Here is a 27,587-nt window from a genome sequence, read left to right on the forward strand (position 1 = left end):
GCACCCACTCCTGCAAGCCTTCAGTGCCTGCGACTCCAGCTCCAGGGCAGTGGGCATCTTCTGGCTACTTTAGACCACAGTGATATATACTCACACAAAAGTAAATGTTAAAATAACCTTTTATTTATAGAATTATGTTAAATTGTTTTAAATTCTGAGCAAGGCAGACACCTGAAGACACCAGGTCCACTTTTCTGGTCAAAACTGCGAACCTGGCTTCCTTAGGTCATTCAGGGCCTCATACACAGTAGGCAAGGACTCCAACACTGCAGCGTTCCCTGCGGCTAACAGAATTTGAAATGCTGTGACCCTTTCTCTTGTGGCCACAGTGCACCTTTGGCTGCATTACCCAATGCTCTCCAATAGCAGAGTAACACTGGTCTCTGGCAGATTTTTCTCTGGAACCCACTGACCTTGTAATTGGCATGTTCTGAGGAGCTCTTAAATTTTTCTCTTTTCGAGACAGGATCTCAATATATAGTCCAAGCTGGCACTGACCTCACAGAGATCAACCTCCCTCTGCCTCCATAGTGCTGTGACTAAAGACATGTACTACTCTGCCCATGTTGGCACTATTAACTGAGTTTCACAGCGATGTCTGTAAGGGCCTAATGAAATCAAGGTTCCAGGAAAGCTCAAGCCAAATATTTAAGAATGTGGGCCCCTGGTGTGGGCTTTCAGGTAAGGGCTGACAGGGGAATCTGATGCCCAGGGTGAAATTTAGTGGGCATTTCCTGGGTATATGTGGTTTAGGAAAGAGTCTATCACCACATTCTTTTAACAATTTCTGTTAGCAGCCTTGAGGTCCAGGAACTCTGTATAGCAGGCTCCCCTTGAACTCGGATCTGCCTGCCTCTGCCTCCCAAGTGCTCAGGAGGTTCACCACCAGGCCAGCCAGTCACTGGTTCTTAATAGAAAACAACCAACTTGGTAGCTAAGCCTCAGCCTCCTCCTCCAGCACAGACTGACAGGAGCTTAACAGACCCATGCTCATAAAAGCAGGCTGTCCTCACAAGACATCTGGGTGCCAAGAGGGTGTGTCCCACTGCCATGGAGGGCCAAGCAAAGCCTCTGTATAGATACGTGTATGTTTTCCTAGCAAGGGATTCCCCGTCATAAATCCTGAGCTATAGGGAAGGACTGGCCTCATAGGTCAGGGTACAGATGCCACCACACTGACTCAGGGATAGGCATGTTCCAAAGCCACTGAAGTTGCAACATGGTCTCATAGCACAAGACTAACAACCTTCCTGACTGGGGATCTTCACGCCTAGAATCTCAGCACCTAGGAGGATGAGGCAGGAGGACTGCTATGGAGTTTAAGGACGCCAGGTACAAAATACCAAGAACCCTTTCTTCCAGATTCAGGCATGCCCCTTGGTCTGGTCCATTGCTTTAAGAGTCTTGGAGGGATGGAAGGATGTTTGGGCTATCTGCCCACCCAACAATAAACACCAAGATAAAGGTAGGACGAAGCAGGGCAACTCTTTTCTCCATGGCCTGTGTTGGTTTCAGAGAGGAGCAACCACTGTGGAGAGTAATAGTCCTTTTTCATAGACCTGGGCTGTGTTGAGGTGTTTGTGATGCCCAGACCCTACTGTCTTTCTCTTGGCCCCTTCCTTCAGTCTTTGAAGGCAGAAAATAATCTTCTCTGAAGACACGTGATAATTTTTAACAGAAACACTTCCAGTGCATTAGGCTATTGGAAATCCTAAGGAAGGAAAACATAACTGCATCACCACAAGCCAATTTCGACCTGGGATTAAGAGCTAAAAAAGTGCAACCCAAAGCCTTTCAGGTTAGGATCCTTTCAGCAAAACAGGTAACTGGTCTTCAAATTCCTTCTGAAATTAGTTTCTGATGTGGTTTCTTCTCCACTGAAGGCTAAATGTCGACAGCAGCACAGATGTTTTCTAGCCCGTGACCTAACACCACAGCTGCATGTCCTAATCAGGTGCTGTCCCTTCCCAAGAGGCCATATGCCTGTTCTGGTCATAAGAGGACTCAAGTACTGGCACACACAGAGGGACTTTTAATTGACAAGCATGGCCCATCAAAAGTCAGACCAGGGCTGGCAAGATGGCTCAGTGAATAAGGCTTTTTAGCACCAAGACTGGATACCCAACTTTGAGCCTTGGAACCAGTATGAGAGGGAACAAACCCACACCCACACCCCCACGCTGTCCTCTGACCTCCACGTAAGCACTGGCCTCACCTGGTCCTGCTCTAGTTCAGCTGACGGATGAGCTGGTTGATGCGCTCACCCCGGTAGCCAGGGGAGCCCATCTCCTTGAGAAAGCCCATTCTATTCTTGGTAGCATGACGGGCCACAGAGAGGTGGAAAGGGCACAAGAATGAAGAGATCTCCTGGAAATGCTTCCCCGGGAAGGCAATTTCATGGATGAGGTCTTCCAGGCAAATGACACCAAATTTCCCTGAGAAACAAAAAGTGTAGATTCCTTTGTTCACTACTAGCCAGGATAAAGTAAGTCCTCACATGACGAAGCTGGGGCTGTGAGGCCCAAGAATCTACCCTGGATCCCACGTCACAGCTGGCGACACCCTGCTTTCTGCCCAGCCAGCTCACCCAGGTGCTCCTCAATCACTGTGTTGTCTGTCAGGGGGACAGTCTTCTCCTTAATCTTTGCTTGTCCACGTTTCAAGATGAGTTCCCGGACAGACTTCAGATTTGGAAATCTGCGTAAGGCACAGAAGAGCATTACAGCAGCCACTCAGGTCTGCAGCTGAGAGAGGATTTTCTCACTGCAACCTTCCGTAACCGGGGAGTGGACGGTTGGGAGACACACTGAAGGGAAGGATGAAAAACTGGAGGGGATACCACGCACAGTAGCCCAGACCTAGCACCTGAGCACCAGGGCTGGAGGTTCCTGAGCTACACAGTGAGTCTAAAGAATATTTGGATTGCCCAGTAATACCTTAACTCACATAAGCTAAGAGCAAATCAACCAATCAGCCAGAGGAAAATCCCAGAGTGGGCTGGAATATATAATTAGAAGTTTAGATATTTTTCGAGACCAGGTTTTATTCTTGAAGCCCATGTAGCAATCCTCCTACCTCAGCCTTTCGTGCACTGGGATCACAGAAAATTTTGTTTGAGAAAGTGTCTTACAGAACAGCTTAGGCTGGCCTGGGACCCACAGCAAACTCCCTCCACATGGATTCTAGGTGTGACCTCCACACCCCAGCAGAGCACTCCTGCCACTCAAGCACGGCCTTTACTTTGGCTTCAGGCATTAATCTCTGTCATTCATTTTACGTAGTTCTCCTCTACAAATGAATAAGCCCCGAACTGATTCTGTTGTCCTTCCCATGTCCTAAGGTTCTTTATTTCTGGTGACTGGCCACAGCACAATGTCAACACACAAAATGGACCTTGTCTTAGACACTCAAGCACAAAGGAGTTCCCATGAGGAAACGGTATACTTACCCCCAGGTCACGTAAGGTTCCACTATGCGCAGCATCCTTACACTCTGAGGGGTGACACTGACAAAGACACCACTGAACAACTTCTTCAGGCGAAGTTTTGCCAGGGTCTTCTGTACCAACATACTCACCCCTTCAATCCTGAAACCAACAGAGCAGTGTCTGACTCGAGTCTATACTAGTCTGTTTGTGTAGTGGGAGGCAGAGTGGAAACAGACTTTTCCCATCATGTAGAGCAGTCTATGGGTACTACAGGACAGAGTTCCCGAATGTTTGGGGGGGGGGATAAGCTACAGATCAAGTAGCTTATCTATGTCTACCTAAGGAAGCTAGATTGCTTCAGTGGGCAGGTAGTAAAATAAAGGAACATATTCAGGGCGTATTTGCGACGGACCCCACAGCCAGGGAAATCGAGTCCTGGAGATTATGGCAGTGGCAGGAAGGTTAGAGGGCGGAGCTCACAAATATGGAAAACTCAAAAGGTTTCCTATCAAGAGGCGCACAGCTGTATTTGACTGGGCCAAATACAAAGCCCTGCTAAGTGTGGAAACTGTATATCCGGTGTCTTCGAACCCTTCACCAGGATGCATGCCCGTGAGCAATGCTGAACTCCTGCATGCCTTTTGTTTCTCTCTGCTGCAGTGCTGGGATTAAAGGCATGTCCTGTGTTGAGTTGCTGTTCCTTCTTTAGAAAAGTATTACTAAGCCACACCTACCTCACCCTGAACATTTGCAGACTGACCTTGTTTCACCTGCTGGCCTACACTGAATCCTAGCACAATCTGCTGCAGTGGATTAAGCCTTATCTCTCTACAGAGACACCCACAGCTGAACCAACAGTTCACACATCCCAGGAACTCTGAAAACACCCCGCACTCTACCTTTCCAGGCGCATGACGAAGGCCAAGGAGTGCTTGTCAGGCACCTCCAAAGCGCGAGGCTTCACTTCCAGGCGCTGCACTCGCACCTTGTCCCGCTGCTCCCGCCAGGACTCGTGCACGAAGGATTCCAGCCGCTTAAACCGGAGTTCCTTCACTTTCCTCTGCGGCAGAGAAGACGGCCGTCACCATCTCGTCCCACCCACAGCTTAACCCAGGAGCCACTAATACCTACGCTCATTCCTTCCACGTTCTGCAAAGTTGGGTAGACCATCACATAGAGGAAACGCCGGGCACCCCAAGTAAAGGTGGAGCAGAGAAAACTTAGACATTATGAAAAAATATTTGGGGTGTGCTGTAACATTATGAAACCCAGCACTACAACAGGCTCATTAAAAACAAGAGCATTTTCTTCTGCCCTCAGAAACCATGTATGTGCAGCCTACACTTACGCATGATTCTAAGTAAAAGAAACGTTAACACTTGTCAGATACTTCTGGTTTGAGACAGGTTCTCCTTATATAACCCAAGCTAACCTTAAACTCTATTTTCCTTCCCCAACTTTCCAGAATGCTGAAATTATGTAAGTGTGACAGAGTTGTCAACTTAATCCCAGCACTCTGGGGCCTTGAGTCAGGCTGATCTCCGTTAGAGGCCAGCCTGGTCGGTCTGTCTGTCTTTCTCAATCATGTCTAAGAAACCAACAGAAATTTAAAAATATTCAATTTTTATTTCTGCCAAATTTGGTCTTTCATCACTGAATTTGATTTCAGAAAAGGTCCTCACTTTTCCTTTAACCATGATTCCAGCATTTTGCTCACAGATGTTGAGGAAACCTTTGGTAAATGGAGACTTAGACAATAGAGATCTGATAACAAATACAGTTAAACAAATGATCAATAAAATTCACCCACTACAAAGCCCAATATTCTTTGTCCCTTGCTCCCCAGAATTACCTCTCTCTTTGCCAAAAGTGCCTGCTTCGCCTGAGTGGCTTTCAGGGCCTGATAAGCCTTTCTCTTTTTCAGGAGGTTTTCTGGAACCAAAGGGATCTTTTTTCTTTCCCTGATAAAAGAAAAAATGATATTAACAAAAATTATGAAACAAACAAGCAATGGCTTTTCAACCAATTCACGATCCTGGTCTTCCTGAGACATGTTGGTCTCTCGGAGGTTTCCCGGAAACCTAGGGTTTCTGACCAGCTGTCACCATGGACCTATAATGCTCACTCATCCCCGAAAGCCCTAAAAATCCTCTAGGTTCGTTTAAGTCCATAGCCTGACACTAGCGACAAGGAAATTCTAGTAAAGCCTGTTACGGGTTGGGGCGCTCACAGATCCACCAACGATGTAAAGCGAAGACTGAGTGTGGTAGGGGTGGGGGAGACATGAGGGTAGGAGGGAGGCAAGGGAGGCGGGTGAGGCCAGCCTGGTCTACAAAATCCAGGACAGCCGAAGCTATACAGAGAAACACTGTCTCGAAAACCACATTACACAAGTGTAGGAAACTGAAAAAAACACATTATGACAGCCAAGCTGAGCGAACCCAACTCTGCAGCTCTGGCACTCTCCTGCCACTCTCCCCTTCGAACTTCAGTTACCTCAGTTTCCTTACTCTCTGCCTCAAAAGTCGCTCCAGATATCCGAACCCGGCTCCGCCAGCCCCAGCCCTACAGCATCTCAGTCCCCACCGTCGCTGTGTAACATGGAGCCTTTTCTTCCCTTCCATAACCCACAAGTATCCCTGTGCTTCGCCAGAGAATAAACAGTAAGGATGGCATCGGATACTCGAAGCCCAACTCAAAGAGATTCACAGACCCAAACACTCACCCTGCCTCCGCCATCTTTCCGGTGCTACAGATGCTGCGCATGCGCAGCCTCACCGGGCGGGGTAGAGAGGCCCGCTCTCTGTCTCCTTGATCATAGAGACGCCGCTCTGGCTCACTCTGGAGGACTCGGGCAGCCCGCGGTCCCTTAGCGGCTCTAAACTTATAAGAAATGGTCTTGCAAACCCTGATCCCAGCAAAAACCCCTCCAGTTTCCTTCGCATGCCTTCCAAGCGTCCCAGAGCCTATGACAACTATCAAGATCCAGCCCTTTTCAGTTAGGCTGTATTATTTGGAACCCGGACGCTTGGCTATAAACAAATAGGAGTTTCCCACAATGCACCTGCGGCTTACGCCATGGCGCAGGCGCCGCTCTTCCGGCTCGGGCTCTGCGGTGGATGACAGGCGTGCTGAGGTGGTGTTTCTCTCTCCGGAGCTATGGTGCTCACTTCTGCGTGGCCGTTATTTGTGGAGGATTTGGGGGAATAAAAGTGTCTCCGACTCTGTGAGCCTTTGGGCGTCTTACCTTTCTGCACCTCGACTTCCTCATCCGTGCGATGAGCATATGGGCCTTCCCATTTACCGCTAGAGGGCTCTATGAGATTTATAAAGGCGAGATTTATAAGGCACAGTGGCCTTCAACAGTCAACAGTGATGTGCACTGCCTAGCAGGAAAGTAGAAATGCTTTTTCATCTCAGAGCCTTCCCTTGTTTAACTCTCACGGAATGGACTCGCACTGCCACGTGGCTAACACAGTGCGTTCTTTTATGCTGTCGTCTAGCACAGTGCCATTATTTGAAAGCACAGACTACCCTACACCTTTGGCTTGTTGTTCCCTTGACTCTTTGAGGGCTCTTTGAGGGCTTTTCTTTTCTCCTCTTTGGCTTTCTACACCACACTACAGTGGGAATCTGCAAGGAATTGTTAAGTACCTGAGGATCGGTACATCGCTAGGAAACTAGCCTACTCTGAAAGCCAGGGACACGGCCAGATGAATGTCACAGGGGAGTAAAAGGGGATGGAGAGATGATTCAGAGGCTAGAGGACCCAGGTTTGTTTTCCAGCACCCACATGGTGGCTCCCAACCACCCGTGACTCCATTTCCAAGGGATCTGTGACCTCTTCTGTCCTTGGGCACCAGGCACACAGACATACATACAGGCAAAACATGCATACACATGAAATAAAGGATGCTGGGCATAGTGGCAACTTGTCTCTAATACCACTATTCAGGAGGGTGAGGCAGGTGGATCTCTGTGAGTTCAAGGCCAGCCTGTTCTGCGTAGTAAGACCCTGTCTTAAAGATAAATGTGAAAGTAAAAAGGTGCCACGTGGTGGTGTTGTCAAGGATGGCGGCCTGGGGCCATTGTCTCTGCACCTTAAAGATGAGTCTTTGTAATGAGAAGACTTATCAAAGTGTAACATACTCAGTGAGAAAAGGTAAAGAGGAAAAACAAACAGTACTTTGTAACTTTTTGTAAATAAAAGTTAGATCCTACCACGCTGACAATAGCAAGGGAAGAGGAGTTTCAATGTTACAACAGGTTAAAAATTTTTTTCTCAAGGCAAAGTTTCCTCTGCACCATCTGATCCAAAAGATACAGGTTCTGTCCAGGAGCCCCCACAAATAGTTCACCTGAGTTGTGGTTTTTTTGAGCACTGAGCATGTGTGCTAGCACCCGGGAAGAAACAACAGGTTAATGAGAATGTGGCATGAATGCTTAATTAGGGACTGTACTCTTCAGTCACCTTCTCAAGGGTTCTGCTGTCCGATTAGGTGATTGTGGGACTGTACTGAGCCACATGGGTTTTCAAGTCTTGAAATCCAGACGACCAATGGTCGTTCCCGTTTCTCTCAGCGTTGCTGCTCATGCTGTGTGTGTGTCGGTGGGGGAGAGAGATGCTAGGAATAGAACCTTTGGTCTCACACATCCAAGGCAAGATCTCTGTCACTGAACCACAGACCCTAGCACCCGGAGTCCACTTTACATTACGAATGTACTACCTCAGTTGTGTGTGTACAAAACAGATCGCTCCACTTCAGACTGTAGCTACAAAACCCTTTTATCTTCATTCCTTCAATTCCCAAAGTATCTTGGTTTTGCTATAACTTGGAAAACTATGTTAAAAAAAAAAAAAAAAGGAGGGCCAAAATTAGAAACTGAGTCAGCTGGTTGGTGGCAGCAGCACTTGGGAGGCAGAGGCAGGCAGACATCTGTGTTTGAGGCAACAGAGTGAGTTCAGGACAGCCAGGGCTACACAGGGAAACCCTGTCTCAAAAAACAAAACAAACAAAAAAATGTTGAAAAAGAGGAGTTCCGTATTCTGGCCTGCTGTTTTCTTATTATCAGAGGTAAGATTGTGTCTACATTATGCCTTGTCTCCCATTAGCTATTCACAGTGTGTAAGCCCGAAGCCCCTTAAGGCACTTGAGCAGCCACGCCCTGCCCTTGATGAACCTCCAGCCGCCAGGATCCACCCACAACACACTCTAAAGGCCCAAACAGCTGGACCCAGCCCCTGGAGAGGGGCTCTTTGAGGGGGCCAAGCTCCACCCTACAGAGTAAACAGCCCAAGCTCAGGTCTTGAAAACCCACCAGTCCCGCCCTGGAAAGCTCCATTCCCAAGACACTCTGTGTAATGGCTGCCCCCTGCTCAGTTCTTTGCCACACCGGCAGCCACCCTCTTCCGTCGTCCCCAATAAATCTCTTGTGCGGGGTCTGTTGTGCCGAGTGACTCTGTGGCATCCCTTGGCTCCTGACTGCCAGGATACCTTTCCCCTCAGAGCCACAACACTGACATTAGTTCCATAACCCAGACATGCTCTCCCGGTGCATGCACCCCCCTCAGAGCCTGAGCTTCACTGGGACCCTATCCCTCATCACTGGTCCAGCTGCACTAAACTCACCTTCTGGCTCGCTGATCACTCCCGCTACCCGCAGCAGCTAGGTAGGTTTCCGCTTTGGTGGGTTGGGCACCCTCTGATTACTCTTGGAGTAACCAAAGTGCCTCCAGCCGCTGTCCTCAAAGCTATGACTGGCCCTCTTCACCTGACCCCACTCCCCCCACCCGCAGTTTCTTTAGGCCCCGTGGCTACTGCGTCCCTTCCTGCCCTCTTTTCCCACTTTCCCCTCGGAGCTGCCTATAATCCCATGGCTCCTCTGTGCCCTCATGGCTTCTGTGAGGGCCCCTTCAGCACCCTTTCCTGTGGATGAGACTCACCTTCTGGCCTTCACAAGAGACCTAGTCTCTCGCCTGGCTAAGCCCCTGACCCCTGCTGGTTGTGGTGAGCATGCACTGAATGCCAGTCCAGGCTGCAGTGACATTTTCCCTCCCAGCCTCCCCTCTCATCCGTGAGAATGGCGTCTTCCGCACCCTCTCGTGCCCCTTTGGGATGCCTCTCAGAAAACTTCCAGCCTCTCCACCTGACACCCCACAGGAAGGACCCTAAACCTGTTCAATTTTGTGATCAGTTTTGGCCTCAATACTCCTTAGACAATCAATCCAACTGGCTGCCTAATGACACCCTAGATCCTAATATTGTTTTGACTTTTACAACTACTGCAAGTGATCTGGAAATGGAAAGGGATTTCCCATTCCCTACGTCCAAGCGCTCCGCTTTTCTCCGCCCCAAGCCTTGTTCGTTTTGTCTGGTCTCCTTCAGACACTGGGTAAATGTCTTGTATCTTTAAGTTACCACTTATCAGAACTGTAAATTTGTTGCAAAGTGGGCACTCAAGCAGGACCGGGTAGGAGGGCTGCTGCGGGCACACACCTCTTACACAGGCTTCACTGGCGGGTGGGTCTCAGCTCCCTCCCGTAGCGTCCTCTCGCTGTAGCCAGGGCTCAGACATTTCCTCTCTCTAAGCTTTGTTGTTCCCAGTTTACTGGATTCAGTGTTACAGTGATTCAGCTATCTTTTAGGCATTGGTGGCGAAAGACCGTTGTTCTTTTATGTTGTCCTACTTTGATTAAAAGCTGGTTCTAGAGCTTGGGTTTTACTCCACTTCCTCTAGACCCAAACATGCTTGATTAAAGGTTTCCTCCAAAACCTCAGTCCCATGACAGGTGAGCCACTTGACTGTGTGACAGAGAAAGGAGCAAAACAAAATAAAGGGACAGACTGTTCCCAATGGGGATTGTTGCTACTCATCATTGGGTTGTTTGTTTGGCAGGTTGGGTTTTTTGTTTTGTTTTTGTTTTTTGAGACAGGGTTTTTCTGTGCAAGCCTTGGCTGACCCAGAGCTCACTCTGTAGACCAGGGTAATCTCAAACTCACAGAGACCTGCCTAGCCTGGGTTAAAGGCCTGTGCCATGGCCCACCCACCTTATCTCATATTCTTTTGGGTTTTGGTTTAACTCTCTAAAACTTTTGTTAAGGTATAAATCTTATCTCGATATCTGTAAGACAACTGTGTAACTCAGTACCTCAAGATTTGTAAGCATATTGGGTATGAATAACAAATCTGTACAATCTGCAACAAAAGGGTTAATTTAAAACCCATAACAATGGGGTTGATAGTTAAATGTCTGTGCATAGGCAACCTTAAAGGAAACCTGTGGCTTGCTGCCATTTTAGCTGATGTTCTCCCAGCTAAAATGGATGGGATGGGGGCAGCCACGTGGCTGACAGCCATCTTTGCTAGGGTCAGAAAGGATGGATTTTTATCATGTGACTTCCCTCCCATCTTGTTTATCTTTCAAGGCTGACTTTCTCTGTGTAGCCCTGGCTATCCTAGACCTCCCTCTATAGACAGCTTCCCCGCTTGGTGCCCACCTGTCCCATCCTCTTGTTGGTAAGGGACCTCTTGGCCAAAGTGGGAACCTCTATCTCCTTACTCCCCCAATCTGCTTGTCTGCAGGCTTTCCCCCTTCCTTCTCCTCCAAATCACACAATCCAGCACACCTATCAATTCCCAGGTGCACCCCTCCTCTCATCATCCAACTTCAAGACCCTGTTTTCTCCCTGCCCTCGCAAAAGCAGAAGTCGCCTGCCCACCTGGTCCTGGTTGTTTGAAAAGTCTTGTCTGTGCAGGTGGTTCTGTGTTTTCTGCTGTCTGTATGTCTTATGGCAAACATAGGAGCCGAGAGGAAATGGGTCAGGCTCAGTTGCATGGATACATGGTGGTCAGAGCATATTTTATTTCTGACTGGTCTTTGAACATGTGAGCTTTCTGTGTTCTGTATTTATTGGTTTTGTTTTTTGCCAGCCGCTGGCCACCACTGCTAACACCGTTTGCCATGGCTACATTGATGGCCAGGGCTCAGACTTTATCTCTGGTCTTTCTGGTCGCTGGATTCAGTTTAGCGGAATGTGGAGTGTGGATAATAAGAAAGGAGAGCAAAACGAAAGGATTCAAAGGAGCTTGCTTTGCAGTGACCGCTCTCGCTAATAAGTACTCACGTCACTGATAAATGGCTACATGGCGGCTCCCAACCTTCTATACTGGGATCTGATGCCCTCTTCTGGCGTGCAGGTGTACGTGCAGATAGAGCACTCATGCATAAAACAAATAAAATCTTTTTTAAAAAAGTTAGTGTCCTAAGGTAAACGCAAGTTGTAAAGGTACAAGAAAGTAGTCTAAGGTATCGTTATATAAAGATTTCAAAGGTTCAGGAAACCAATACTCAGTGGTTCAACCAGACCACCCCTGTGGCAGAGTCTAGAGACTGCTCATCAGCAGGCTGCCAAAAGGAGAGACGTATCCCTGAAACAGCTACATCAGTTTCTAAAAACGCCTGTCTCCTACGCTTGCTTTCTCTATGGTTAAACTAGAGATTACTTCTGATGTTGGCCAGAGACAATGGAGGCTTCTCTTATTGGTTCTGTAGGAAACATGACGCATATTCAGGAAGACATTCTACCTTTTATGCGGAATGGAGGATCTTTTATATCCTAATTAAGAACCCATGGCAACCCAGATGGGAGACAGGGATTATTGGTAAACTTATGATAGTATTTCTCACAGCTGCCCATCGGGCACAATCAAAATACAGAGGTTTCACATCCCTCTCTCTCAACCCCTAGGTACAGACACAGTAGAAAAGTGGTCCCGTGTTCTTCAAGGTTCCTTAATCCCTTATACCACCCCTCTTGAACAATACTGATCCCCCCTCCCCATTACACCATCTCCTTTCAGACCGTAACCTCCACATAGCAGTTACTCAATGATGCTCTGCCTAATGGCTCTGGAGAAGGCTGGTTGTGTGTCCTTCTTGGGTCAAACGCATGACCATCATTTGTGGCCTTACCAGTTGTCTGAACAGAATCTCTCTCCTCGATGCTCATTAATTGCTCTAAGCCAAATATCACTACCACGTCGTATCTCTCCCACATCTCTCTTTAGTATCACAGACTGCTTTAATGTCCTAGGATCACACCGGAGTCCTCGGAGGCACTCAAGTTTATCGATGCCTACCCCATGGGGCAGGGATTTGTGTCCTGATGTTGCTTTTCCTAAAACTAGAGGTGGTACCTGGTGAAGAACCCTGGCCAGTCCCCACCGCAGGGATCACAGCCCCACAGCAAGACAAACGAACCATTCAGGCCCTACCCTTTCTCAAAGTCCTGGGTACAACCCCTTGACATGGCTATTAGAGTAGCAGACTATTTCCCTAGATATTTACTTATCAATTTTCCTCTAAGTTCATCCAGGATCTCCAACAGGTAGCTCAGAGCATCCTTCCCCTCCATGGCTGAACAGACTCACTGGATGCCTAAGTACTACAAAATTGGCAAAGATTAGATTTACTAACAGCAGAGAGGATGGCCTTTGCTTCTTCCTAAGGTAGGAAGAAGACATAAAACACATAAAAGGTGTTGCTCTTATGTCACCCAGTCAGGTATGGTGAAAGATCAGATCCCACAACCCCAGCCGGCTCTCTGAAAACGTAAGAATCAGCTCCAGGCCTCTGGCTGGTGGATAATTGACGGTCCAGTACGGAATTGGATATTTCCCGTCTTCATCCCACTTCTCCTTTTCTTCACCACGCTAGTCACACCCTGTCCAAGTCCTCATTCTGGTAAGCCCAACCCTGGAGAACTCCGACCCCGAGAAACTCTATGTAAAGCCTGCCTCCTGCTCCGTTCTCTGCTGCTTCTCCCCTAGAAGAGACAGCCGCCCTCTTGTGTCTCTCCCAATACATCTCCTGCGTGAGGTCTGTGGTGTGGTGTGACTGGGATTTCTCGGCTCCTGCCTGGCAGGATACCTTTCCATTCTGAGCACTAACACTGACGCGGTGTCAGCTGCAGTGAACTGCTCAAGTGGCTGCTGGCTGGAGCATGGCGGCGCAGGCCTTTGATCCCAAGGGCAGGAGTTCGAGGCCAGCCTGGTCTACAAAGCAAGTCCAGGAAGCCAAGGCTACACAGAGAAACCCTGTCTTAAAAAAACAAAAAGTGGTTGCTGATTAAACTCTCTTCATCTGGGTACCAAAGAAGCTCTGTGTCTTGTAGAGAAGAGAATTCAGAGCTGAGGCCCAGGCAGACCCTGGGGTTCAGGGCTCTACCCTCCACAGGACAACACAGCTAGGGTTCTGCCCATGCTGTGCCACGGTCCCGGCTGAAGAGGAAGTTTCCATTTTTCCTATTAAGTGCTTTCCCAGTAACCTACTGGCGACTCTCTGTGCGTCAGGACGCCATTTTCTGGAACGTGAACCTCCCTACCTCAGGCTGGGGCCTTCCCCTGTCAAAAGATTTACCACATAATTATTTTTTACTTATGTGTATGGGCGTTTTTGTCTGAAGGTATGCACCACTTCAAGCCCTGTGACTGGAGGGACCAATGGTTGTGAGCTGTGGGGGTGCTGGAAGTCAAAATCAGGCCCTACAGAGGAGCAGCCACTGCTCTTTCTTGTTGCGTCATCTCTCTAGCGCTTTGTATTATTTTCTAAGTATTTTATTTTGGGGGACCCGGTTGGCTTGTCATGTAGATAGACCTGGCTGGTCTCTAACTCCCAGAGATCCACCTGCTTCTGTGTATCCCCACAGTGCCTGTGGAGGCTAGATAAATTGGAGCCCTCGGAGCTACAGTCACAAGGGGTTCTGAGCAGTGCAATGCAGGTGCTAAGAGCTGAGCCATGGTCCTTTGGGAGGGCAGCCAGTGATTTTAAATGCTGGGCCACCACTCAGGTCTAACGCACAGGGCCCGAATGGGGGCGACAATGTGCCCTGTGGACAGCCATACACTTGGCATGAAGAGAAACACGACCTCAAGGGAACCTCGTAGACGACACTGAGGGATCTACCTACTACACGACGCTGCAGGACAATGAGAGCCGCATCCTGCTAGCCTGCTTTCACTGCTGTTACTTATTCTGAGGCAGGGTCTCACGGAGCAGGGGGGCATGGTGCCACAGCGGTGCTGCTCAGGATGAGCTTGAACTCCTGTCTTGCCTCCAGTTTCAGTCTACAGCGGCTATAGCAAGGTGTCCCAACGCTGAGGTGTTTAGTGTGGACAAAGGCAGGGCGTAGAGCATGGCAGGTTAGCATCCCACTGAGCCCCAGTGCCCAACCTTTCCTTCCAATCACATCAGGGCAGGAGGCACCTAAGTCCCCAAGGCGTAGAGCATAGCAGGTTAGCATTCCACCCACTGAGCCCCAGTGCCCAACCTTTCCTTTCAATCACACCAGGGCAGACACACTAAGTCCCCAGGAGTGCCAGTGGAAACTTTTTGTTTTGTTTTGTTTTGGTTTTGAGGCAGGGTTTCCCTGTGTGGCCCTGGCTGTCCTGGAACTCACTCTGCAGACCAGCCTGGCCTCGAACCTGCTTGCCCCTGCTGCCTGGGTGTTGGGATTAAAGGTGTGTGCCATCACTGCTGAAATTCTAAGCCCTAAAAGAAAAAAAAAATCTGTGTCTAGTTACGTTTGTGAGGGAAGGTACTCAGAAGGGACTCTTAAAGCTGACCTTACAGAGAGAATCCCAGAATATGATCTCACTATAATCTGGTTAATTTGGGAACCAAAGAGAAAGGTCTTCATTTTAGGGGAAGTGTTAAATGAGATCATCTTAACTATCCCTTAGCCTTCTCCTTGTCCCTGAAAAAAACCAAAACAAAACCTTCCTGCAAAGGCTCTCCAATATCATTTGAATAATCCCCACCCACTTTTCCTTCCTTAGCTAAGGACCTGAGTGACCAGCAGGGCCAAACTTTGCTCACAGCTCTGTTCAGTGTCTCTGTGGGGAAGCTGATCAGCTGAGACCCTGTTTCCTCCCTGAAGGCTACTTTTTTTTTTTTTTTTGATCATGTTAAATATATCTGCAGCAAATTCCCACCAAACACTTACCCTCATCTTCTGGGGACAGGAACCATTCCTAGTTGCAAAATCAAGACAATCACAGTTACACATTTTCCCAAATCTTTGGCTGTATTGCAATGGTTGTTTCATTTTGTAATCTCCAACTGAACATTTCCTAACCATGGATTAACAATATAGGTACTGACTGGTTTAACAGTATTTATCCAACATAACAAAATAAACTGCAATTTGTTATACTTTTTTTTTTTTTACAAAACATTTTATAAATATTTTTACAAAATGTATACAAAGCAATTTCAAGTGAGACATACTATACAAATGAAGGTATTTAAGCAAATAAAGCCCACACCACACTGACAGCGAGTGACCGTCCTCTGAGCCGGCCAGCCTGTGAGGCCTCCCTAATCTAACAGAGTCTACTAAAATCTCCAGAGCTAAAGGATTTCCTTTTCGTAATTGCCAGTTCAAAATTTGCTTCATCTTTAGGCAGTACTTAAGGACACAGAAAATTAATGCGTAATAACAAATTCATACTTTTCCACAACAACAAACAGATTAAAAACAAAAGGGGAAATGATTTTTGTTACTGGGCACGAGTTCTAGAACCCAACTGACTTGAGGAACCCGAACCACCGATCGCTGGCCACTGAGGCGGAGCACTTCCTTCACCAGTGGGGGCTGGTACATGAGTCACGACCCATGTGTAACCTAATCACAGGAGCAAAACACATCTGTAATCTTCATTTGTCATTATCTAGAGTCTTCCCTCCGTAAAAAGTCAACTTACATACAAGGACACAAAAATTTACAAGTTTCATTTCGGTACTCTAGGCTTTCCATTTGTGGGAGCAACGTCAGGGCTTAGGAGCCCACAGTTTGACATAAGGAAAGCCAGGGCTGGGGATGGAGGGGGGAGGGGAGAGGTAACAACCTACAGGAGACCTTTCTCGTCTCTTAAGAATTCCACTGATTTGCAATATTAAGGTAATTCGTTAGTAGCCATGTGCAGGCGTCCAGGGGCCATCTTGAATGAGGTGACCATGAGGCTCTAAGGGGAGGGATGGGGTGGGCCGCTACCCTGGGGCAGCCGAACAGAGAGTTCTAACTGGCAACATCATTTTTCTATTGTGTTGTAATACAGGAAGGAAGGCGGCAACTCGGGCATTGGCACAGAGAAGGGAAAATGGGGTGACCCTAAGGTAGCCCAGGTTCACTACTTCGATTGGCTGGGCCGTCGGCGGGAGAAGGTTCACTGCTCTCTAAGACTGGCTGTTTCATGAGTTGCTTTATGCAGTGGACAGACGGGTAGCAAAGGTCCCTACAGTCTGCTGTTTTCCCATTGTTTTGTTTAGCTTTGTTTTTGAGACAAGGGTGTGTTTGGTAGCCCAAGCTGGCCTTGAACTCATGACTCTCCTGCCTCAGCCACCTGACTGCTGGGATTACAGGTGTGTGCCAACATGCCTAGATTGTTGCTGTGTTATTTGGGAAAAAAAAATAAAAAAAATCAAAAACCTTCGTTTCCACTGCAGGCCAGTCTGGACAGGAAACACTCAACATGATGACCGCAGGGACAGCTGTATCTGGGGGATATAATGAGGAGGAAATCAATGGACGCATCTGTACAGCCAGGGGGATGAAGAGGGAGCAAGCCCTGACAGTGGCTAAAGCGACCTCCGGAGCTCAGAGCGTCAGACAGGGGGGGTGTGGCGGGAGGGGTGCACACACACAGCACCATGACCTGGCTTCCCCGCAACGGTCACTACGACCTGAAGGACGCAAGTAGCAACAGAGACACCATGTCCTGGGACAGGCACACGAGGAGGGAAAAGTGGGGAACGGATGCTAAATAAACACAGAGGGAGGCTCGCTACAGCGACCGAGGGCCACCACAGTGCGGCCGGGTGTGCTCTGCCTTTCCTGCCTCAGCCCTCTCCTTCCAGGGTGCTGCTACCTTTGGTTTAGTGTGTTTGGGAATGACTGATGCAGTGTTGACCACTGTTCTCAGAAACAGGAAGCATAAACAAGGCCAGAGTCCCCTTAAGGAGTTTAAGCGGAAAGACTACAGCAGTTTTCCAGTGAGAGCACTTTTGATGCTTGGCTATTCGCTGAGGGAGAGGACACAAGGAGGTGAAAGGAAACAGAGTTCAGCAACAGTAACGAACAGGGTATGTTGACTTCACCCAATTATAAAGATGCTAAACCGAAGCTTCGTACACTGAGCCCCCTGGTGGCTCTGGCAGCCTCCAGCTCGCTGCCTTGAACAGCTTGTGAGAATTTCAAGCTGTCCACCTGGGACTAAGAACAGAGTATTCCCAGACAGAATTCAACATGGATGTGCCAAAAAGGAAAAAACAAAGCTAAGCTAAACTAGACAGGTTTCGTGTCAGCAGCGTCGCACAAGCACTCGGCTGTCAAGAGGGAGACCTACAAATGCTGCGTCTGTGCTTGGGCGTCTTAGGCCGGGGCTGGGGTGTCCCAGGCAGAGCTACAGGCTATCCACTGCTCGGAGGGCTGAGCATGGAAGAGTCATGTGGTTTTCCCCAAACAAACTCCCCCCGACCCCAAACAAAACCAAGTCACTACTTTGGAGCTGCAGTGAGAAATTCTTTAAAAAAGTAGCTTCTATCAGGCCTGTTTGATTTTTCTTTAATAAGTCTGTTCTTTTGAAATGACTTATGATTGTCAAAATTTTACCCGGGGCCAAGTGTACTGTGGTCTCATCGAGTGACAGTGCTAAAAAAACCAAACCACGAAACAGATAAACGAACGACAATGGCCATAAGCACTTTCATAACACTTGAAATGTGTAGGGCCAATCGGACTGCTTTCTAGAGAGAGGTGGTTTGCTGAGGGGTCTCCCTGCAGCCGCGACGACGTATATTGCTCTTCAAAAGAACAGGATCGAGATTAGAAAGAATAACCTGTGATGGAGGACCAAGCAGGCTGGAGACAGGAGACGTTTCCATTTGCTTTGCGGGGGAGAATGGAACTGGTCCGGGCGGGGTCTGGGGGAGACGGCTGCTATTAACACTCTAGGATACTATTTACAGCTGCTTCTAAAATGGAGTCCGTTTCCACAACTCCTTCACTGTGGTCCGGGATGAACTTTTCCAGGCAGTTTTCCTGCGAAGCCATGGGAGAAAAGCTGGGGAAGTCCAGGTCCACGGCGCCGCTGGCCACGGGCTCGCTCTGCGGCCGCCCCGCATTCTTGAGTTCCAGGATGTTCTTAAAGGTTTTCTCTAGGCTCTTGGTGAGCTGGAGATCTGGCTGGGGCTCACCCGAGCCTTTCATGATGTCTGTGTGTAAAACCTCATTCTTTGGGGAATTCCTCAGGGCTTTGTCCTGGAAGGAGTCGAGGCATGGCATCTCCAGGTGTGAGCTGGCCAGGATGCCCGGGAGCTTGCTCTCAGAGCCATGATCCAACCTGGGCAAGGTCTTGCGGTGGCCCTCGGGGCCCGGAGAGCACCCACTGGCCTTGGCGGGGTCCCTCCGGCCGCCCTTGTCCTCAGGCGTACCCCGGTATTGGCCTAAGCCCCCTTTGTCAAATTTCAGTGTTCTACCGTGGCCTTCTGACTTTTTAGAAATGTTTCCCTCTGCAGAGACCACAATGTGGTTAGGCACTAGATGAAACTGGTCATGATTTGTTGCTTCTGCCATGCCTGGCTTGGCTCGGTCTCTGCTTTGGGCCCTGGGTGCCTGATGGATCGAGCTGGTTTTGCTGCGATGCTGGTCACTCCTGTCCAATGGTGTCTCAGGTGCAGCCTCGTCAAGTTTGAAGGAACAACAGAAATCGGCCTGAAAACCCTCTGGAAATTAATCAGAATGAACGTTAGTGCTGGAGTGAGGACAAAGCCTCTGGATTAGGAGCAGAGGGCAGTGCCCAAGGCCCAGCAGGGCCTGCCCTTGGCCCTCCCTCTGTTCATTTTCTCGCCCATCCCACAGTGTAACCCCTCTGACAGAAACAGGCAATTTAACCAAGGGGCATCTTGTCCAAGTAGCCAGGGCTCTGGGCCAGCATCCCCTTGGAAGCCTAACCCCAGGTTTTGTGCATGCAGAGGAGACACTGCATCCAGTGAGCTATGAGCCTGTCCCCCCATTTTTCTTTGTTAACTGACTGCTATGAAAGTAAAAGTTCTGGGCCTGCACGGTGGCCCACATTCTGGCACTTGGGGAGGCAGAGACAGGCGGATCTCTGAGTTCAAGTCTAGCCTGGTCTATAAAGTGACTCCTGGACAGCCAAGGCAACGCAGAGAAACCCTGTCTTGAAAAACCAAACCAAAGCAAGCCAAGCCAAACCAAACCAAACCAAACCAAACCAAACCAAACCAAACCAAAACCAAAACCAAAACCAAAAACAAACCAACAAATGAAAGAAGAAAAGTTTTGGCTTCACCCTGCTTTCTTCCTCAGAGCAGTGGGCTTGGTGGCAAAAGGGGACAGATGCCCTTACAGACAGGTGTGAGGGCTTCAGTACTTCTCCCAGAGCATCAAACGAATGGCGAGAAGGCACACAAATGCTTGGAAGGACAGTGGGGCGTGGAGGAGCTGTGCTTGAGTGCAATTAGGGGCTGGACTTTGCCAGGTTCCGGAGCCAAGGGATGACGAAAAAAGCATCTGTGAGGACCTGAGGTAGTGGCTGTCATGACAGAGCCAAGTGTTAAGCAAGTGAGGAAGGACGCACGGAGCACTCACCACCCTTCAGACATGAGCTACAGGGAAAGAGGCTAACACGCAAAAGAGGACTCCATTGATTGACACCTGCCTGTGAGGGCTGTGACAAGGAGCATGGCTACCACAGGCTAATTTATCAAAGGCAGGGATTTCCATTTCTCAGAAAGAGGGGCAGAAGCAGACCCCCTAAGGCTGTCCGTTTGTGAGCTCCCAGTACAAGCAAGTATTTCTTCCAGACTCATCCATTCTCGTCCATCCACAAACTGTATTTGTATTATGCCAAAGCAGGCCTAAGCAGAATCTTAATGTTTAGCTCTCAGTAAAGGACAGGTAGGCATGGTGCCTCTTGCCCATAATCCCTGCAGTTGGGAGGTTGAGGCAGGTGCATTATCATGACTTCAAAGCCAGTCTGAGTTTTATCATGAATTCTGGCATAACCTGAGGTGCAGAGTGAAACTCTGTCTCAACAAACAACCAAAATAACAACAGAAATTAAAAGGAAAAACAGGGATACAGGGAGCTGGCTCAGCCCTCAGGGGCACGGCTTTTGCACAGGACTTTGATTTGGTTCCCAGCATCCACATGGTTTCATGGCTGTATGTAACTCCAGCTTAAGGAAAGCTGATGGCTTCCTCTGGGCTCTGTGGACACCAGGCATGTATGTGGTGCACATACACGCATATAGGTAAAACAACCATATACATAAAAGTTTAAAAAAAATAAAGAGGGGGGCTAGAGAGATGGCTCAGTGGTTAAGAGCACTGTCTGCTCTTCCAAGGGACCCGGGTTCGGTTCCCAGAACCACATGGCAGCTCACAACTGTCTCTGACCTTAGTTCCAAGGGATCTGACACTTTCACACTTATACACATAAAATAAAATTAAATAAATTAAAAAATAAAGACAGGACTTGAGAGAAGGCTCAGCGGTTAAGAGCACTGTCTGTTCTTCCAGAGGTCCTGAGTTCAAGTCCCAGCAACCACATGGTGGCTCACAACCACCTGTAATGAGATCTGGTGCCCTCTTCTGGTGTCAAGTGTACATGCAGACAGAATATTGTATGCATAATACATAAATAAATTTTTGAAAAAATAAAAAGGCAAAGCTGGGTGGTGGTGGCACACTCCTTTAATCCCAGCACTTGGGAGGCAGAGATAGGCAGATCAGAGTTGGAGGTCAGCCTGGTCTACACAGTGAGTTCCAGACAGTCAGGGATACTTCTCATTCAGAAGGGCAAACAGAATAGACACAGGAAGTGGTTGAAGAAAGGGAATAGAATGGGAACCTACCATAGATGTCCTCTGAAAGACTCCACCCAGCATGGGATCGAAGAAGATGCTGAGCCACACAGCCAAACCTTAGGCAGAGTGCAAGGAGTTTTATAGATGAGTTGGGGGATAGAAGGACATGGAGCCAAGAATCTGGGCCCAGTAGAGACTGATGCACCAACCAAGGACCATGCATGGTGAGGACCTAGGCCCTCTGCTCAGACGGATCCAATAGGCAGCTCTGTCTCTGTGCAGGTCACCTAGTAAGGGGACCAGGGCTGTTTTTGACATGAACCCTGATGTCTGCTCTTCAATCACTTCCCCCTGGTGGGGCGGCCTTGCCAAACCACAGAGGAAGAGGAAGCAGGCAGTCCTGATGAAACTTGATTGGCTTGGGTCAGTTGGTAGGGGAGGAGGGCTCCCCCTTTCTGAAGACTAGGGGAGGGGGAAGAGGGAGGAACAGTGGGATCAGAAAAAATACAGAACAACAACAAAAAGACAAGACATTGGAGGAAGGAGAATAAAGCCAAAGGAAAACGACAGTGAAACAGCTGGAGAATGATCTGCCAGTCATGAAGCTAATGTATTCAAATATTCTAAAGACTGTAGCAAGGTTAAAAACTGTAGAGTCTGGAGTGATGGCTCAGTGGTTAAGAGTGCTTGCTGCTCCACCAGAGGAGGGAAGTTCACAGCACCTGTGTGTGTGTGTGTGTGTGTGTGTGTGTGTGCGCGCGCGCATGCATGGATGGTTACAATTGCCTGTGACTCAAATTCCAAGGGATCCAAAGCTGTCTCTGGCTTCTGTAGACAACCCTTCACATGTGGTACATATATGTGTATACATATACACACACACATATATATGTATATACATATACATGTATATATATGTATATGTAGACCAGGCTGGCCTCCAACTCAGAGGTTTCTCCCTGTCTCTGCCTGAGTACTGGGATTAAAAGCATGCACCACCACAGCTGGCCTTTCTGTTCTATTTTTAGAAAACGCCTTTGAGCCGAGTGTAGTGATCAGTGCCTGTAATCCCAGCACTTGGAGGCAGAGGCAGGATTGAGGATTAAAGGCCAGCCTGGACTACACAAAACCCTGCCTCATCTGCCAATCTCCTGAATAGCTAGTATGTGCCACCTTTTTTCTGTGTATGTGTCCAGGGGGCTAAACATAAGGCCTTGTGTGGCCAGTGTTCTACCACTAGGCCAAATACCTAACCCAAAACTTTATTTTTAATTAATTTTGAAATTAGCTCTCAAAATCATGGGTTTTGAGTAACATTTCCTAACTGTGCATGACTGCAATTTTCCCTAAAACACCCCCATTCCCTTCCGATCCTCTCCTCTCTCAGCACTTTTTTGTTTGAGACAAGGTTTTACTCATAGCCCAAGGTGGCTTGCAATTTGCAATCTTCCTGCCTGCCTAAGCCTCCCATGGCTGGGAGTCTGAGATCAGCCTGATCAAGAAAGCGAATTCTAGGACAGCCAGGACTACACATTGGTGGGACTCTGTCTTTAAAAAGGAGTGAGATGGAGAGATGGCTCAGCAGCTAGGAGCATGAACTGGTCCAGGGGACCTGTGTCCATTTCCCAGCACCCATGTTCGGTGGCTTAAAGCTGCCTGTTCCAGGGGATCCAGTACCTCTGCCTCCACAGCACCTGAACTCAAGTGCACATTAGCCCTCTGCCCTCCTCCCCCAAACACAATTAACAACTCAGGGTCTGAGCAATGACTGGCTTAGGAGGTCAGAGTGTGCAACACACTTCTCCCCCAGAGGACCTGAGTTCAGTTTCCAGCATCCCCTCAGGAGGCTCATAGCTACGTCCAACTCCAGCCCAGAAGGTCCAGCACCTTTCTGGCCCCTGAGGCACCTGCACCTGCAATCATATGCATACACCTGCCACGTACATACAATTAAAAGAGTAGAGAGAAATTAAAATAAAAATTTCAAAAGAGCAGATCTGGAGCTGGGTATAATGGCTCACACCTTTCATGGGAGGCGGAGATAGGCCTTGTGAGTTCAAGGACAGCCTGGTCTACATAATGAGCTCCAGGACAGCCAGGGCTACACAGTGAGACCTTGTCTAAGAAAACAAAAACAAGTTCTCAAAGATAAGAAGGCAGGATTGGAAGTTTAATGGGAAACTTGTCAGTCAGCTGAATGTAAAATTCTAGTTTGGATCTTGAAGACTGGAGTCAGTCTTGGTACACTCGCATATTGCTCTCAGCTGTGTTAGCTCACGCTCACCCTCTGATCACCCAGGTTGTTCACACTGACATGGAGAGGCCACACTGCCAAGAACTACGGAAGCCGCCCTCCCCTCCCTGCACCCTGACGTTTCTTACCAGGATCTACAAGCGCCAGGCGCTTGTCCCGAGACAGGGAAGCTCTTTCCTCCTGGTTGAACATCCTGTCAATCATCACCACCTCAGCAGAGGGACTGATCCTCTGAAAGGGAGAGAGGAGTCACTTTGGATGCTTTTATGGGGTGTAATGGCCTCTGTGTTTGGGCGCTAACTGGAGCAACGAGACGTGAGTTTGTCTGGCTTCTCTAGAGTTCCACCCACACACAGAGGATGCTATCACATCTGCTGCTGTTATAAGACAAAGTCACACGTAACCTGGGCTGGCCTCACATTTCCCGACTGCTGGCATCATCTGAATGGACAGCCTCCCTCCGTGTGGGTAGCCCTGCTGCAATGACAGCGCTGGTTTTAGACACAAGGTCTTACTATGTAACCTTGGCTAGCTGCAAACTCACTATACAGACCAGGCTGGCCCTGGAGTCACAGAGATCCACCTGCCTCTTTCTCCTTAAGGCTGGGATTAGAAGCGTGCGCCACCATGCCTGGCAAGGTAGTCTTTTATGATGGCTCAGAACTTTTGTATCAGAAATGGGTGCCAGTGACTCATGGCGCTGCCATTTCCAGTGCTGGCTAAGTGTGCAGTGTTCCTCCGTAAACATCTCTGCTTTATAAACTATGCTCTGGCTGTGGCAGTCCTTGGGCCTCTCTCTGCCTTGGGGCCGGCTGAGCAGCTCAAGAAGCCATGATGGGAAGCACACTTTTACCATGGCGTCTTCTAGGAGCAGGAATCTGTATTTGTTCAGCATAGCTTGGGTCCTTTTGAGGAGCTGAGTGGCAACTTCTTCAAATTCATCGTCCACTGTAAGAAAAAACACAGTAAGAGAGAATCAGCCATCGAGCGGTCTCTGTCCCTGCGACCGACACGGACTCATCCCTACTGCCTATCTGTACAGGCTTTCCTCTGAGATTAGCCTCTTCTCAAGCATCCTACAGATACCCAGCCATCCTGCACTGTGTGAGGTAGCGGTACTCACTCTAACACAGCCCAGGAAGCCAACTGCATATTGTAATAGCTGCTGCAGACAAGCCAAGAAGAGACAGAGGTGGACTGTGTCCTCTGGTGATGCCCTGCGGGTCATGCCACATTTCCCAACTCACTCTTCCTCAGAATCTTCACAGACTTATCGCTGACTCTGAAAGCTACAACACCAGCCCTCCCAGGAAGTCCCAGTGTATGAGGAGAGAGCATTCAACCTTGAGATCCAGGCCCTGGGTGGCTATGGAGGAAGATGATGTTGTGGAGGGCGTGCAGGGGGAGGAAGGTGGGGTGGCACTCAGTCCCAACTACCGAGCTCAGACAACAGGTACAGGCACAGGAGTGAGTGTGGTTCTCAGGTTGGATCAAAGGCCCTGTCCCTAACCTTGTCAATTTCCTGAAATTTAGCCAGTACCTTAGGCTTGCTTTGGGGCCTCAGGGACCTTACTCCTGGCCCTAGTGTGACGGCAATGGTCTATGTCATGAATGCTGCAAAGACCGGGGCCAAAGCCGTCCCCCATCTATAGTCACCTGAGCTTCCCCCTCCATGCTGCCCCTGTGACAGGAAGGTACTACATTTGGAGACGCCCTCATGGAACATTAGGAACAAGCGGCAACCTTACTCATAGGCCGGGGTACCGGGTAAACAGAAAACAAGTCAGGGCTGGTGCTGTGGTGGGGGGGAGGGCCACGGACGTGGCTGCTCACCTTTCCTCAGGTCTTCCTCCGTGGGCATGGAGCCCTGGCACACGTGGTAGGAGAGCAGTCTCTGCACTGTGTCACTGAGTGAACGGAACTGGCTTTTGTCGGGTGTCACAGCGTGGGCTTGGTCCCTCTGTAACTGCTGGAGGATGCTTTACAACGGAAACAGTGAGCATTCAGGTGAGGCCACATCAAGAAATCAGTTAGTCAAAACGATTGTTAACAGTGCCATTCTAACAGCACGGTGGCACTGCATTTTCCACACTTTCACTCTGGATGTTGTTGACACATGATGCTTGACCTCAAAAAGCCAGTTTTTCCACCAGGCGTCAGTGTCTGGGTAATCACAGAGACACAGCAATGGCTGAGCACTGGCTGGCAGCACTCACGCTAACACCACAAATCTAAATACAAATGGTTTCTCCTGAGACTCTGTCTCTAGAGATAGAGATGTCTCGACCTCTTCAACAAAGAGCAAACAGTGCAGCACTGTATTTACAGATATCTACTGTATTTACAGGTCCCGAGGACAGCAAACTATAGCAAAGGATTTCCCAAGTAAATCAAGATTCCCAAGTAAATCAATGCCCCCCTGCCCCAGCCCGCCTCTTCTCCTGTGTGAGTGTGCACACGCTCCACGGCACGCTGCGGGGCTCAGTTCTCGCCTTCCATCGTGTGGGCTCCGGGCACTGAACCCAGGACATCAGGCTTGGCGGCGAGCATCTTTCGCCGCCTTGTTTTTCAGAAAGGATCTCTCTGTGGCCTAGAACTAGCTGAGGAGGCGGGGATGGCCAGCCAGAGGTGCCCAGGGATCCACCTGTGCTTCCCTCCCAGGCTGGGACAGAGGAGCTGGCTGCCGTGTCTGGCTTGCTTTACGTGGGTCAGGGGCTGAATCCTGCCCTAATGCTTGCATAGCGAACACTTTGCCAACTAAGCCATCTTCCCAGCAATCAAAATCCTTAAAAAAATGTTTTGAGACAGGTCTCACTGTGTAGCCTGGTTGGTCTGGAGCTCACCATGTAGACCAGGCTGGCCTTAAGCTCACAGACATCTGTCTGCTTCTGCCTCCCAAGTGCTGGCTGGGATTAAAGGCGTATGTCACTCAGAGCACACTGCCTAACTCAGCCACTGTGAATGAGTAGCATGATGTGCTCAGTGACAAGAAGCTCCCAGACCCCCTGGGAAAACTCGAGAATTAAAATTTCCTCTTGAGGTATAACTTACAAAGCTCCCTTAGTCAGCTGCTTGGCGGCTGGCCTCTTCTGTCCCGAATGACTGTCCACCTGATGATAAAACAGGAAAAAATCACAAACGACAGCCACACACAGAGGTTGCTAGGCTCCAACTGTCTCCCATTATCCATCAACGAAGTAAGACTTTTAAAATGTGTCCTGCTAAGCAAGCAAGTACGGCTAATTTTCACGTAGCAAAGGCCAGGGCTAAGACCACAGAAAGCTGGGTAGCAACTTTCTTTTTTTGTTATTTTTTTTATTTCTTTCTTATATTTAAAATTTTTTATTTCGTGTGCATTGGTGATTTGCCTGCATGCATGTCTGTGTCGGGGTGTCAGATCCCCTGGGACTGGAGTCACAGGTGGTTTTGAGCTGCCATGTGGGTGCTGGAAATTGAAAATGGATCCTCTGGAAAAGCGGCCAGTGCTCTTAACCACTGAGCCATCTCACAAGGCCCCTGGTTTTTGTCTTTGTTTGAGAAAGGGTTTCTCTGTGTAGCCTTGGCTGTCTTGGACTTAGCTTTGTGGAACAGGCTGGCCTCAAACTCACAGAGATTCACCTGCCTCTGCCTCCAAGTGCTCAGATTAAAGGTGTTCAGCTACAGCTTTCATTAAGCTATTAATCAGCAAATTTGGGAGAAGAAACTAAGGTCTTAGAAAGCTAAACACAAAATGGCTTTACTTCCTTTTTTAAACTAATAGTTTGAAATGTCCTGAGATTTTATACAGTACAAAGTTGGATAAAAAGACTACAGAAATGGCCTACATTCATAACTGGTTCTTACACAAAAACAAAAACAAAAAACCCAAACCTCTCCCCTACCATAAACAGCCACTTCGTGTTTCCGGTCAGGGTCTTGTCTTGATATGTACCCCTGGCCATCCTGGAACTCATTATTTAGATCAGGTTGGTCACAGTTTGTGGGATAGAACCATTCTGACCTGGCGACTATTTGCTT

General features: G+C 48.7%; 2 protein-coding genes across 5 annotated transcripts in view; both read right to left on the minus strand.

The window, feature by feature from the left end:
- Positions 1-101: 101 nt before the first annotated feature.
- On the minus strand, positions 102-6,195 carry Rpl7l1 (ribosomal protein L7 like 1). Its single transcript, XM_055613185.1, has 7 exons — positions 6,153-6,195; positions 5,280-5,388; positions 4,327-4,487; positions 3,449-3,586; positions 2,588-2,697; positions 2,216-2,435; positions 102-1,711 (listed from the first exon to the last, which is right to left on the minus strand). The coding sequence occupies exons 1-6, from the start codon at positions 6,191-6,193 to the stop codon at positions 2,227-2,229; spliced, it is 768 nt and encodes a 255-aa protein (XP_055469160.1). The 5' UTR covers positions 6,194-6,195; the 3' UTR covers positions 102-1,711; positions 2,216-2,226.
- Positions 6,196-15,492: 9,297 nt separating this feature from the next.
- The window catches only part of Bicral (BICRA like chromatin remodeling complex associated protein), a 90,788-nt gene continuing 78,693 nt past the window's right edge, over positions 15,493-27,587 (minus strand). For all 4 annotated transcript variants that reach the window (XM_055613204.1, XM_055613211.1, XM_055613206.1 and 1 more), the window contains 5 exons: positions 26,622-26,680; positions 25,404-25,549; positions 24,424-24,518; positions 23,699-23,801; positions 15,493-19,211 (listed from right to left, as the gene is read on the minus strand). In XM_055613204.1, the coding sequence (XP_055469179.1) occupies positions 18,430-19,211; positions 23,699-23,801; positions 24,424-24,518; positions 25,404-25,549; positions 26,622-26,680 (1,185 nt within the window). In that variant the 3' untranslated portion in view covers positions 15,493-18,429. The remainder of the gene's footprint in view (positions 19,212-23,698; positions 23,802-24,423; positions 24,519-25,403; positions 25,550-26,621; positions 26,681-27,587) is intronic.

This window comes from Psammomys obesus, unplaced genomic scaffold, assembly GCF_907164565.1.
Source record: "Psammomys obesus unplaced genomic scaffold, mPsaObe1.curated_primary_1811, whole genome shotgun sequence".
Taxonomy (NCBI): Eukaryota; Metazoa; Chordata; class Mammalia; order Rodentia; family Muridae; genus Psammomys; species Psammomys obesus.